We start from the raw sequence: 14,228 nt of genomic DNA on the forward strand, positions 1-14,228 counted from the left end.
ATTATGTCCTCTCCTCCCTAGCTCATCTTTGCTCTCATAGGGTGAAAACGCATCGAGAACAGAGGATCGAGAACAGAGGAAAGAAAAGTGTAGAAATGAAGAAATGTGATCCATGGGGAGGAAGCATTGCATGTGATCCACTGAATTCACAAACTGTCAGAAAGCATGTGTTTTTTGATCCGTGTCTGTGTGTAAGCACTGAATTGTGTGTGATGTACAATAACTGTACTGCATGTGTGTGTTGGTATGGACAAGCAAAAATGCAACTGTTTTGTGGAGGAGTTGAGTGGTGATAATTTGGCACATACATACATCAACTGTGGTGACTCAGTGAGCGAGGGAGGAAGGCAGCCAGTGGGAGAGAGAGGGAGAGATAGAGAGGGAGAGAGAGAGAGGGAGAGAGAGAGAGAGAGGGAGAGTGGGAGGGAGAGAGAGATTCAGAGAGTGAGCAAGAGTGGGAGGGAGAGAGAGATGATGCGTTGCCGAAATTAGGTCAGCTCCATCTTCAGAGCCTCTCTTTAACGAGATGGAGGGGCTTATCTTTATCGGACACTGAAGGGGAAAAATTAAATGATGGAAAAGTGCTTTCGGACAGTGAGAAGTTGACGAGTGCCGTTGCTTTTGGCCCGTCACAATCACAGTGCTGTCAGCTAGAACATCAGCCCATTATCACGCCAGCGTTCAAAAACAAGTCTTGTTTGGCTTCAAGCGCAGCGCTGTTCCAAAACTACCGCGCAGCAGTTGGCTGCAGTGTAATATTCAAGCTTACAAGAAACCAAAATTGTGAGTAAAGATTACGTGCAAGCGGGTCCACAGTAAAATCCTCAGTGTTAATTGAACCACTATGGCGTTGTCATTATACGTAAAAAGAGTATTTTTAATGTATTACTTTGTATGTATTTTTTTTACACATCGCGAAACATTGTGAGCTTGTAGATCAACCACTTCTGCCATTTTTGAGATGGGGCTTAACTGTTCAACAGAGACTAGCGATGTACCCATAACTCACAGTTTAAATGAACACTGAGGATTGTGTGTGAGGTGTATGTGAATGCCTCTCACTAACCGTGTGAGTTTGGTGCCTATTTGGTGCCTGGACTCCAGCCTCTCCTCGTCCGATTGCATAGGCAGGATGTTCTTCTCCTCCAGCTCTCTCTTGGATGGACGGTTGCTCAGCTTGATGGCCAGAGAGTCCTTCCTCAGCACCTTCAGAGCCAACCTACCTAAAATGGCAGTCAATCACAATCATAGCGGGAGAGCTTGCAGGCACATAAAATCTGCTAAACCAGTGATTATCTACCTTTTTCCCGGACCCCCCAGTTTGACATGCATGAGGCCATGCACCCCCATTTTATACCATTTGTATCTATTTTTATACCATTAGTTTGATCATTTAACTCTGTGAGTGTACAAATGGAACCAAACAGACATTTGGGTCCGTTTGGATCCATTTGTTTAGTCTCAGAGTTACAGACCTGTAAAGCTCCATTTGGACCCCTGGTGGTGGTGGTTCCTGGATCTAACATTGCGAACCAGTGTCTTAATTTAACCCTCATGGAACTGTACGGGTCCACTCTCAGAGTTAAAGTTAACAGATTAACCTCAGTCAATCAATATTCTATAATATAGTTATAGACTGATGGGTTATTGGTTTACCTATGATCCTAGATTACTCAGCCACTACACTGTCTCTATGCATTTGATGATGCATTACCTTGTGTTTACCTTGCTTACTTTAAATCACTCTGGTTTAAGAGGCTAAATGCCTAAATTGTAAATTGGCCCATCTACATGGAGTGGAACACTACACTAGTAATACTAGTGAGAGAGCAAATCTGGCACCACTGTTTTACAATTCGACAGAAAGAGACCGCGGAACCCATGACGCTTGCACACTTCACACAGACACACAGTCAAATAGAGACTGCAGAACTGACGCGCACCTCACACAAATAGAGAAGAGACAGAGAGACTGCAGCAGACACACACTGTACTTAACCCATTAAGACCCGGAAAGCGTCTGTGTCAATTTAAAATTTCTTTGGCCATTTTAGAAAGATCGTCGTCTGGGGAAAAATCTTCTGGGGATTCTACAGTTTTTTGTTGCTATAATATCAGTGGTTCTCAAACTTGTCAAGGACCCCCAACATTATATGTATTTGCCGGACCCCAGAAGCAAAGATTTGAGTTAAAAAGGCATATATATATTCAAAGATTTGCACAAATTGTCAAGATTTTTAAAAAAAATAGCAGATCTACAAGCTCATAGAGCTTGTATATCTACTATTTTTGAATAGCCAAAGAAATCTAAAATGACATTGTATATCTGCAATTTTTGACAGAGACGGTCTTAACATACACCTACAGTATGATGCTGATTGATGTACTTTATTTAGTAAGAGATGAGAACAACAGTATTTGGAAGTACAAATTCACAACACAATACGGATGAACTGCACATGCATCCGTTCTGTCTGCTTGTTCTGCATCTACGAGCTGGGCTTTGGATTACAATTGTTTTTGATGATTTGATTAAATCATTGTGGGATTTCAAGCTCCTGGAAACAGCTTTTTAATTCCTGGAATGTTAGCATTTACATTTTTAAATGTACATTTTCTAGCTATCCACAGCCTCCAACTGACATGCTAATCGTACCATGGTATTGTGAGCGTTAGCAAGGACCAATATACACATTACAGTTATTTTTAGAGAACAAAGTAGGCTACTGTGATCACTCCTCGTTTGATAGCTTAAATACGCAGTGACCGCTTAAATACCATCAAAAATAATTTTGCTGCGTCACAATGACCGCTTAAAAAACATCAAAATGACTCTGCAATGTCACAGTGTCCACTTAAGCCCTCTGGACTTACCGGTAGTCAACTTTAGAGAGTTGTCACTCTACTTGGACAGCATTTTTCCAATCTACACCAAAAGCTTGTGAGTTTGTAGCTCTGCTATTATTGGCTAATATTCCCCCCCAGAAAATGAATGCTGGGGTTCAAGTGGTTAAAACCCCATGAAAATGATTCTGCATTCGCAATGACCGCCCCTTGGCAATAGCGCTTACTTGTAAATATGGAGTCGTCATCTTCATCGTCGTCGTCATCTTCATCATCCTCGTCTTCATCTTTATACATGCTGGGCAAGTCCTCGTAGTCGCTCTCATTTGGCATGTTCTCCTTGTCATCGTCACAGTCTATGATCGCAGCCGGGATGTCCCTCCTGTCCCGGAGAGCACACTGTCCACCACCATGTAAGGCAGAGCTGGAGGACAGAGGGACATCTGCCTTGTTAAAGAGTTAATGACGTACTCCCAACATTTATTTTCAGTTTATTAAAGAGCTGGACAGACAGGGACTGAACAAACACTATAACAATGATAACTCTCAGAATGTAAAACTAACATTTTAACCAAAAAAAAATATCACTTACAGTACCTTTAATTGGGTAAAGAATGCATGCATATAGTCATACGAGTGGGTTTTAATCCACGTTATCAGAACTCTGCAAAAGCATCACAACGTGAATACCCACAATTCCCTGCTGAGAAACCACAGGGAAACTATGCAAGCTCACAAAAACAAGCATTGAGAGGGCCACGCAGAAGAAAATGGAAACGTGTGCAATTGTGAAGAAGCTATGTGGCAGCATCACACTACAGTATTTAACTACACGAAGGGCACAAATACATATTAAAAAAGTACAAATCCTATGTAATCCCTTGCAAGCCTTTCAACTAGGATGAACATGAGAAGGTAAACGATGTACACAGCTTGTATAACACAAAGCGGAAAAACAAACTACGGCTTAGCACCTACCATTCAAACGTGCCTCAGCTGATAACAATGTACCTCATTTGATAACAAGTGCTAAACCAATGAACCATTTGATGAACCAACGACAATGCATGATGTTACGCAATTGGTCCATGCTTTTAGACTGATTGTAAGTGATGGTTTATCCAGCGTTTTAAGTCATTGGTGAAGCCATATCTTTCTGTACCAGGTTGCATAATATCCAATCCCCTACCCTGTCCCTTCCTCCAAATAAAAATAATAATAAAAGAAAACACTTCAAAGACAAACACGATAAGTACAAAAATAGGCCATGCTTTGCGGAACTGGGTGTTCTAGCACAGATCTGTATGTCAGAACTGAGCATCATATCTTTACTAAAAGGTTCAAGTCTATCACCCTGCGGCACCAAGTGTGACACAAGAACCGTCAGCTCATCGAACAGAAACAAGAGATAATGTGAGAGGTAATCATCTGAGTAAATGTTGATCACTTTCACTTTAAAAACATTTCAGTTGGAAGTATAGAGATACAAGATTTCTGCCTGACAGCAACAATATGTTTGTGACGCCATGTGTGCAGCTTTATCAGGCTGCTGCAGGCTCAAGGATACAGGATGCCACTGTTCCAAGTACAAGTGATCTGCTTTCTTCAACGTCATGTTTTCTTGTGTGCCTATTCATATCCCATCCTGCTTAGCTCCATCAGTCATGACTAATATCTTCCAGCTAGTTTTATGCGACCTCTGCAAATATATTATATTCTCTGTGCTTAATAATCGTCAGAACATGCCGTGTGATTCTAGCGTACCGTCATCTTGTTCTCAGAGCTTGTGCTTGCGTACAGAAGGGTAGTCCAACTGAATGAACAGCCACCACCTCAATAGAGGATAGCTCTTAGGCCGCAACTTAGGGTGACGAAAGAAGTCTACTTTAGGGCTGCAACTAGATTATTTTCGTAGCGATTATTCTATCGATTACTTTTTTGGATGAATCAAATAAACTAGAATTGCTTTTATTAATAGTTTAATTTGTTTTATATATCAACAAATCGATTAAGCAGTTAGCCCTATTTTATACTTATCCGCACAACTGTCATGCAAAAGAGTGAAAATATGTTTTGGGGAAGATATTGCCCATAATGACAGGTCCAAAATAGGGTTTGATTATTAAATCGGTTATTTTATTATTTATAATTCAATTAAATCGATTAGTTCGATTACTAGTCTACTTAGTTTTCAAAGTAACCAACCTTTCAAACCTCTGCATGGACAGCGCCAGGGTTTTGTTGAGCTCCTCGATGATGCGGCTGGGGTGGTGGTGCATGCTGCCGTACTGGAGCTGCAGCGGGTGGCCGTGGCTCTGGTGGAGGCTGGACAGACCTGTGAGATGGGACGGCAACAGGGTGCCGTGGTGCATGCCCTGAGGTGCGGGACACTTCTGGGCGAAGGTGCTGAGGGGGTTGGGGGACGGAGAAGGGGAAGTTCCCCTGCCTCCAGGCACACAAATCATCACCTTCTTGGGAGGTAGAGGGGGAGAGAGCCTCCCCCCGGGCATACAGGGTAGCTTCATGGGCTGGAAAGAGTCTGCAGAGGGCATCAAGGTAAGACAAAGAACATGTCAAGTGAGATGAGCGAACACTCACATTGATGTTCTACAGGAAACCTAAACCTTACAGTTTTGTTTAGAAACATTACGTTAGCGTTTCCCCTTCATGCATTTAACTGTAGCGGCCCGCCATGCCTTAAATTGGGCCGCCACAGCTTAATTCTTATGAAAATTATTAGTTTTATACGCAAAGCATTGTGAGCTTGTAGGTGTGCGACACCGTTGCACGACAAAGAATGAATTTGGCGAGCCTGTATTCATGCAGGTCTCCTGAGTCTATGGGTCTCCTGTGAAATGGCTCCCCCTAGGGTAACACTTTTCTATGGGTCACTCACAGGTTTAGGCTCAACTGTTGGCTGGAATGTGTTTTGTTTTAGATGCTGTGTTTGTATAGCTTCTCTAAGATGATTTCAATGTGGCTTATGTTGTTCATTAGTAGGATGCATGCAATGGACGCATTGACGGTGAGTAAGTAGAAGCTTGTATTTGCAGAACAGTGTATCGCTTCATATTCCGCAACGGTAACTTGCTTGCCTGTACATCATCTCAGCATATTACTGTAAATCAAGTTACAACAGTAGATTTGTTCGTTTTGTCGAGAAAGCAGGTAAATGAGGTAAATTAATTATAAATGTATGCACGTGCCGCACGCTGAAAACAGATATATAAGCCCATAACACTTGTGGATGCATTGCTTTGTGAGCTTGTAGATCTGATATTTTTCGCACCATCTTTCCTGTTTATTGACTAATGATACCTCCTAACGAATTATGTATGCACATGTCGCGTGCTGAAAACAGATGTACAAGCTAACAACGCACTGTGAGCTTGTAGAGAGCTTGTAGATCTTCTATTTTTGGTGCCACCATATACTGAAGTAGATACATCAAACTCAATGGTAGGGTGTGGCAGTCAATAACCATCCATGGGACCACCGGAAAGTTCTCACCTCCAAATTAATGAGATCATTTATTGAAATAATCTTGCGGTCCACTGGCAATCAGCCCGCGGGCGACTGGTGGGGCACCCCTGCCATAGAGTTATAAGGAGATAACACTAGCTGCAGAATCCGACCCACGCTGGCTTCATTTGGCAGAAAAAGAAAGCGGTAGAAAGAAAAACGAGCACTCAGTCCATTCATCAATTTGCAGATGCGATGCGCTGTGAGTTTGTAGATTTGCTATTTTTGCTACTTTTGGGTGACACTGTAGTATGACGATGTAAGGCATTAATGTACAAGAATATAAATATACATAAAAAGTTGAAATATGGAGATATGATGGTTTCAGCTCAACAGCAACGAAATATAATAGAGAAAATATGAGAGCAAAACTCTCATATAAATCCCTCTCGGGCTCAGAGTTGATTAGAGTGGTGGGAACAAGCCAACTAGGCCAAGGTAATGCCACTTTCTAGTGACTGACATATTTGACAGTGATCGAAATGTCAGAGGCTGATAATTGCAGTCGTTTACTCCACTACAATTATTTGACAGCTTTAGTTCCAAGTTTATTTGCAGATTTAGATTATTAATACAAAACACAACTGATAAATGATCATGCATTATTACAGGTTAAGCACCCAGCAGCACATACAGTACATTGATCAGTGACCCCATTACCAGCTGCAAAATGTAAGTGATGAAGACATGAATGCATTCATAAGTAGAAAATGTGCTCCTCTGAGCGCAGCCATCTGCCAGGCTGGGTTGCTTACACAGGGCTGTGTCAGTTGTGGGGTGTAGCCGTCAGGACATGAGGAAGCTTTAACAGTTTGTACAATGGACGATGCAACGTCTCATGATTTCCCTTTTGTTTCCAATACTGGCCCCTCCAAATCGTACCCAATCGGAATGGAATCTGAATAAACTGAATGATACATCTTGATCACACGACTCAAGAGATAATGTGTACCGATTCGTGTGAGTTTTGGACAAAGTCTGTAGTAGCAAAAGATTTGTTTTGAAGAAAACATAAAATGGTGCTAAATCAAATCAGGCCTAAATGGGAGTGGCCTATATGCATTGTTGCGTCATGATCCAAGGAATCCGGGATGGGTATTCTTTTTACAATCTACGGTTCAAGAGTTACAGGCACAAATGTGAAGCTGTCTTTTATAGAACCACCATGGAGGCCGCTTTCAAACATTTGGGGTGGAGGTTCTACCATGGCCTACTGGGAGTGTGCAATGTTCACACTGATCAGTCCAGCAGTGTCCAAGATTAGCAGTACAGACACACACGGTCAGAGGCTAAAAGATCCGCTTCCCGGGCCTTTCATCCTGGCTGAGCTCATTACAATCCAAGCATACGAAGTAAAATGTTGGATGCAGGACTTAAACGTGTAACAGAGTATTTCTAAATTGGGGTGCAGCTACTTCCTCCACCACCGTTTGAGAGAGTGTTGTGCATTGAGGAATGTAGATAACTCACCTGTGCTGTGGTTGGAGATCCTGTGGAAAGGCTTTGGAGGGAGGGCAGGAGGCTGTTTGCGGTACAATGGGGGCTTGGCAGGGGTACCCTGAAAGTCACCTGGGTATGTAAAAGACTTCTTGCTGGGCATAATCATAGATGACTTCAGAGAGGGGTGGTCCTGAGTGCAGACTCTGCCATCCATTGAAGATCGAAATTCAACAGTTGCTGATGAGAAAGGATAAAAACAAAGTTAGTTTGCTTATGACTCAAGAGATCAATCAATAAGGCAAATAACTTTCTCCCCCACAAACCTAATGCTCTAAAATGCTATTAGTTCACACATTCCAGCTGTTAATTGAATTCTGCTGTCTGAAAATATTATAGAAATACGCTCCGAGTGTATTTTCAAAGTGTCTAATAGGGTGGCACCTGGAGCTGGTGTGGCACCTACGATTCTAGGGGAGGCCTGTGCCACCTGAGATCACCCCCTGGACACGCCATTGTAACGCATTACTGGCCCACTGCAAAGGCCATAGCATAGCTTCACATCATTTTCATACTAGACAATACAGTGACCCATCATGCCATGGGGGGGCATAGTCATCTTGGAAGAGACCATTCCCATTAGGACATACATGATTCATCATAGGATAAAGGTGATCAATCAGAATAACTTTATATTGATTTGCAGTGACCCATCCCTCACTAAGAAGTCCAATGGATCCAAAACATACCCTCCCCACACACACACACACACACACACACACACACACACACACAGCATAACAGAGCCACTGGACCTCCTCACTGTAGGCCTGTACCGTTCTGTTGGGGTACGCCACATGATGCACTCACCCACTTGTGGAGAATATGGTGAAAAATGACTCATCTGACCAAAGGACTTTTTTCCAACATCTCTATAAACCAGTGGTTTTCAACCTTTTTCGCGCCAAGGACCCCCAAATTGACACATATTAGCCCAAGGACCCCCATTTGAAAAGATATGCCAGGGACTCAACCTTTAGATTTATTGGGGGTCCCAACCTACACTGTATCACCATCATCAGTGTTCATTTAACTATGAGAGGGTACAAATAACGGGTCCATTTGGTTCCATTTGTACCCTCTCAGAGTTATAGACATATAAGGGTCAATTTGGTTCCTAACTATTAATTTGTCTGGAGACCCCCTGAAGGACCACTGGTGGTCCCCGGACCACTGGTTGAGAACCACTGCTATAAAACAATGCCTAAGGTTTTTGTACCAATGAACTCTCAAACGCGCATTTGTCTCTGTAATGAGGGATTCACGCTACAACATCCCTCACCATGTTGTTGCCGACAGAGGGTTTTCAGTCACCTGAGCAAGAGGTGCTCTTCCGTTTTTCCCTCACATGTCGCAAAAACACACAGGACTGTCACTGAATGTGAGCTTTTGATCACATGTTCTATTTACTATATATCGAATTGCCACTTTGTCACTTCAGTCACTGTTCCTATGTTAACACCAGTAACCTTTAAGCTGATTGTATGACCTTCTGCATAGTAGTACATATATATAGTATATATCTGTCTGTTTTCTTAAATGTCATCGTGATTTGAGTGCGTCAGGATCTCATTTTAAATAAGTCATTGTGATTTTATGAGCTTTTATGAGCGATCCAGAGGACCTATGATCGTGAATTGTACTGTACCGTACTGTACTGTACCCTGTACCGTTTCCATGTCGTTCTAAATAAAGTGCTTCAATCAATCAAACACTAGCCATTCTACAGAGCAGTGTTTGTGACTGAAGCTCCTGCCATCCATGCTCCAAAAACAAACCCTCATAGTCACTTCGATCATGGGTTCCCAAACTTTTCAGCCCGCGACCCAAAAAGAATGCGGCCATTGACTCGCGACCCCACCTAAACCCAGAGGTAATTTATTGCAGTGACATAAGTGGCATTTGTAATGTATTAAAATGGTAAAACGTACTATTTGTAATCATTTTAAATTGTAGTTCATTCATTCTGTTGAATAAAACAAAAAACAAAAAAAAGTGTTTTTCTTTTATTTATTTTTCTATGACCCAAAATAATTTCGCGACCCCACCGTCAGTCTCCCGCGACCCCAAGTGGGGTCGTGACCCCAACTTTGGGAACCCCTGACTTAGATCATTTCCTGATCCAAACTAGGGGTCAACTGGGCCTGCTCAGCATTTTTATAAATGTCAGAGAGCTCAGCATGATGATGTTAACCGTTTAATTGTCAAGTTTATCGTCTCATGCAGTACCTGTATGGAAGCATATGCAATCGTTATGTTTAGTAATTTCTTCAGCTTTTTCCTTTAATTTGTCACCCATCTGCTGTCTGCATACACACACAGTGTGTCAGTATGTGTGTGCGATTCTGATTCTACCGCTATCACGGTAGAATCAGTTGATGGAAAAATGCGTGTGTGTGCATATGCATTTTTCCATCAACTGATTCTACCGTGATAGCGCCAGCCACAACTTCTTGTTGCCACCTGAGGCATCCAATTGGTAACAAGAAGAGATGACTCATTTCAACACAGAGACCTGTTCAAACAACTGTGGAGGATGACAGCTTCTGGACACACTTTCCAAGTTTCCTCCTATAGTTTTGGAGGTCTGACGGAATTATGGTGACAAGGCCTAGATTTGTGATCGATGCACAAACGTACAAAAAAAGAATAATTATTACCATTTCCTGCTACTCTTTGTGATGGGAAATCTAACTTTTGCACACACAGGAATCACCAAGATACCAGTGGTGTTAAGTAACTAAGTGCATTTACTCAAGTACTGTACTTAAGAACAATTTTGAGGTACTTTTTACTTTACGTCAGTATTTCCTTCCTGTGGGCAATTTATACTTTTACTCTGCTACAGAGGCAAATATTCTAGTTTTTACTCCACAACAATTATTTTAAAACTGTAGTTTCAAGTTACTTTGTCGAGTTTGATTATTATTACAAAACGTACATTAACAACTTAAGCCTATTCGAAAATAAAAATATCAGATAAACATTTCATACTCTATGTATATTTTGATGCCAACAGTTACAGATTATTTCTACATTGTGGTAGTGCTAGTTTTACTCAGATTGTTTCTTCATTGTGGTCGTGCTAGTTTTACTTAAAATATTGAAGTACCGGTACTTCTCCCACCACTGCAGGGCACTAATATCCCATTAACCCTGGGAGATTTTGGGTTTTGCGTTCACCCTGTCGAACAAAAAAGGTTGGGATTCCTTAAAAACTTTAATATTGGGTAAAAAGGTACGCTTGACCTTCTGGCAGCTAAGTAAGCTCAACTAAAGTTCACTCAGAAGCCCTTTAATGGAACTTTCGTTTATCTACACTGTACATATGACTCATAATTTGCTATATCGACCGGGGACTAGAAGTTAATATTTGAAAGCAAGTTTATTGACAGTGCCTTCCTGAGAAAGATCTGCTATGATGACAGAAGATGTATTGTAGATGGATTGGTTTGCTGCTTTTCATTCTATCCAGTGCTAGACAGGGTTTGGCTGGTGTGTGCCCTGCCAGGCAAGGGTGTCAGCCAGCTAAAAGCTGATTATACTCCAGTCCAGTGGCCAATGAGATGAAAGATTTATATTTTTTGAGCCATAATGGGATTTATAATCCCGCCCCTCTCTCGCTCTCAGACCACTTCTATTTAGAGCATATCAGATGGCAGATTGACAGGCATATGACTTGGAACAACTTTGGTGCAGCTCCACAACCTGTCTGATCAGGATCATAGAATATGTCTTAACTCATTTACTGCCAATAACGCATATATGCGTTCTATTGAATACATCACTTGCCTGCCAATAACGCATAAATGCGTTCTATTGAAAAAAAAAAAAAAAAAAAATTTAAACTGAAAAATTCTGTATCTCGGCTCCTGAGTACTTTTTGTTTTTCAATTAAAAATCTCTGGCAGCCAACAGCTAAAAATCTGAAATAACTCTGGCAGCTAGTGAGTTAATACCGGGCAAAATAGTTTCTAAAATTTAACTTGGAGGTCATATCTCTAGATGACCAATATTAAGTTTGTATCTGCACTAAAGACTGGCTGCACTTGAACCATTTAAACCCTAAATAACACGTTGTTGACCAGGGTCCCCCAGGGGTCTGTAGTTGGCCCCCTTCTTTCACCCAGTGTTCGCCTATTATTACATGCCCAGAATAGAGACGCTAGGGTTCATGTGGTTAAACATGTTAATATATTAACTCAAGGCTGTGGAATTGAACAGCATATTCTTCTTCTTCTCACAGCTTAAAGTCATACATGTAGATTACTATGAGAAACTCTCACACCTGTCTTACCTTTTTCAAAGATCTCCTTCAGCACACCTCTCTTGATCAACTCCTCTCTGCTCTGTCTCACGGACATCTTCCTTTCCAAAGCTGAATAGAAGAAAAAAGGTTATTGTCCACAGTACCAACAATCATCAATGAAACATCACACCAGCGAAGGTTACCATGACATTATCTTTTTGATCAAGCCATTCTCTTTGGCCAGTCCATTCACTGAAATCATGTGAGGATATGCAGAGAACATTTTTATGAGCCGATTTCCTGTGAAGACCACACGGAAGGGCCTTAGGCAACATGGTTTTAAACTCAAGAGTAGTCTCATGATTATTCATCATATTTTAAAATGCATATGAATTATTAATGTGCCCATCCAAATTAGCCCTAAAATTCTGTGGAGGAATGTAGAAATGAGTATTACCATCTGTAAAATGAATATGATGTTTCATTCACCCAACCACGATAACGCTGCAAATAATGGAACACAATGTCACCCCCAATAGCAATCTGTAGATGACCTACTGTGACCCATTTTGATAATCAATAATAATAAGTAGAAGCTCTGAATTTAAATTTAAACAAATGAATGTAATTGTTAAAATCATGCCCTCAAATCAATCCAAGCAAAAGGCTGCTGCTCCATATGAGTAAAGCTAAAATTACACCTCCTATAGTAATGCATTATGTACAAGCAGCCATGTCCCCAAGCTACTGCCTGTAGCTATCTTTAGATTTCTTTTTCCATCACTAGGCTGAGAGGAGGTGGTTAAACGTCACGTTAGTCATTTAAAAAATCTACCCCTGCAAAGGAACCAATTAAGATTGTGAAATGAGGATCGGCAAGACCCCTGCACAAGAGTCTCCCTGCAGGCCAGTGGCTCCTGCTTAAAAGAGAAAGACCACAGCTTGTGCTGTGTGTGTGCACGCGTGTGTGCACGCGTGTGTGCATGCACGTTTTACATGTGTAGGACCCTGGAGTCTTGTCCTGCCCCCGACACAAAATAGTGCTGCTCCTGACCCAAGATAGTCGATGTCTCCAAAGCTAATACCTCCTCCTAGATTCATGACAGCCCGACCTTGTGCTTCAGTCATGAAACACAATGGATTAAAAACCAAATGCTCTCAGATTTGAAGCAAAATCTCACAGGAAAACTGTCACAATACTTTGTGCTTCGACGTTATAAAATGTCACAGCGGCGCAAGTAATCATCAAACAGTATGCTCCATTACAAGTTCCTCCAGGATACCAGATGTTCAGTATCACTCTCCATACTCGAGTTTTCCCAGAGACACTCATCTCAGATCAGCTTCAGGCCAAGCATTAGCTGCTGAGTAGAGAAACGGTTTAGGGAGAAAACAACAACAACAACACCACGTCAATATATTCCAAAATATTCCGGCAGAGGCACATCAGTTATAGATCTCAGGATATGGTGAATTGAGGACTGTATGAACTGAATGAAATTCTAACAAAAAATATTAGTGTTTTTCCTACAGTATATCATTTTATTCAACTCTAATTTCCACAAATATCAACTGATAATATATATAAGCGTATCATGCGGCAGAAGGGGTAGGTAGCATGTTCAGTAATAAGTAGTAAATCTATCAGTATTTATTGCATATTTATTTATATTTGCATGGCAAGTGCACATTATCCTGATGAAAATGTATCGTCAGTTTTTTCAGATTGGCTTTCAAAGTTTGCGGGATGGACCCGTTTTGCACAAAATGCCACAAATCATGAACGCAGCGTCCGATTGCCATGAAACTTTACACGCACACTCCCAGTAGGCCACAATCGGCCTCATGGTGACGCTATAACTCTAATTTGTAATGCTATATTATTAAAAAGGTGGCTTATCATTAATTCTTTGCGTTATATACATTTTTAGTTATGGTTTTCTCTTGCAGCTGTCTAAGCATGAAAGCGTCAGCTGGATAGTAGCCTCGATCTCCAGGCTTTTATTTTCCTTCGTGTTTTGGACCAGCCTGTTGACGTTTCTGGCAGGAAGTGGGTGATTTCCCCAACCAACCAGAGTGTAGTGGGCGTCGCTCCAAATGTTGTGACGTCAGGGCT

General features: G+C 41.5%; 2 protein-coding genes across 3 annotated transcripts in view; one reads left to right on the top strand and one right to left on the bottom strand.

Moving 5' to 3' along the window:
- The window catches only part of ripk1l (receptor (TNFRSF)-interacting serine-threonine kinase 1, like), a 733,201-nt gene that overhangs the window by 140,427 nt on the left and 578,546 nt on the right, over nt 1-14,228 (top strand). The window lies entirely within an intron of this gene.
- Nucleotides 1-14,228, bottom strand: part of LOC308094411 (phosphatase and actin regulator 1-like) — a gene marked incomplete at its 5' end in the record, with an annotated part of 40,135 nt that overhangs the window by 19,464 nt on the left and 6,443 nt on the right. The window contains 5 exons of the mRNA XM_080441056.1: nt 1,067-1,223; nt 3,072-3,268; nt 5,050-5,383; nt 7,837-8,043; nt 12,161-12,241. Coding sequence (XP_080297182.1) covers nt 1,067-1,223; nt 3,072-3,268; nt 5,050-5,383; nt 7,837-8,043; nt 12,161-12,241 — 976 coding nt within the window. The remainder of the gene's footprint in view (nt 1-1,066; nt 1,224-3,071; nt 3,269-5,049; nt 5,384-7,836; nt 8,044-12,160; nt 12,242-14,228) is intronic.

The sequence above is a fragment of the Gymnoscopelus braueri genome (genome assembly GCF_963280865.1).
Source record: "Gymnoscopelus braueri genome assembly, chromosome: 10".
NCBI classification, from domain to species: domain Eukaryota; kingdom Metazoa; phylum Chordata; class Actinopteri; order Myctophiformes; family Myctophidae; genus Gymnoscopelus; species Gymnoscopelus braueri.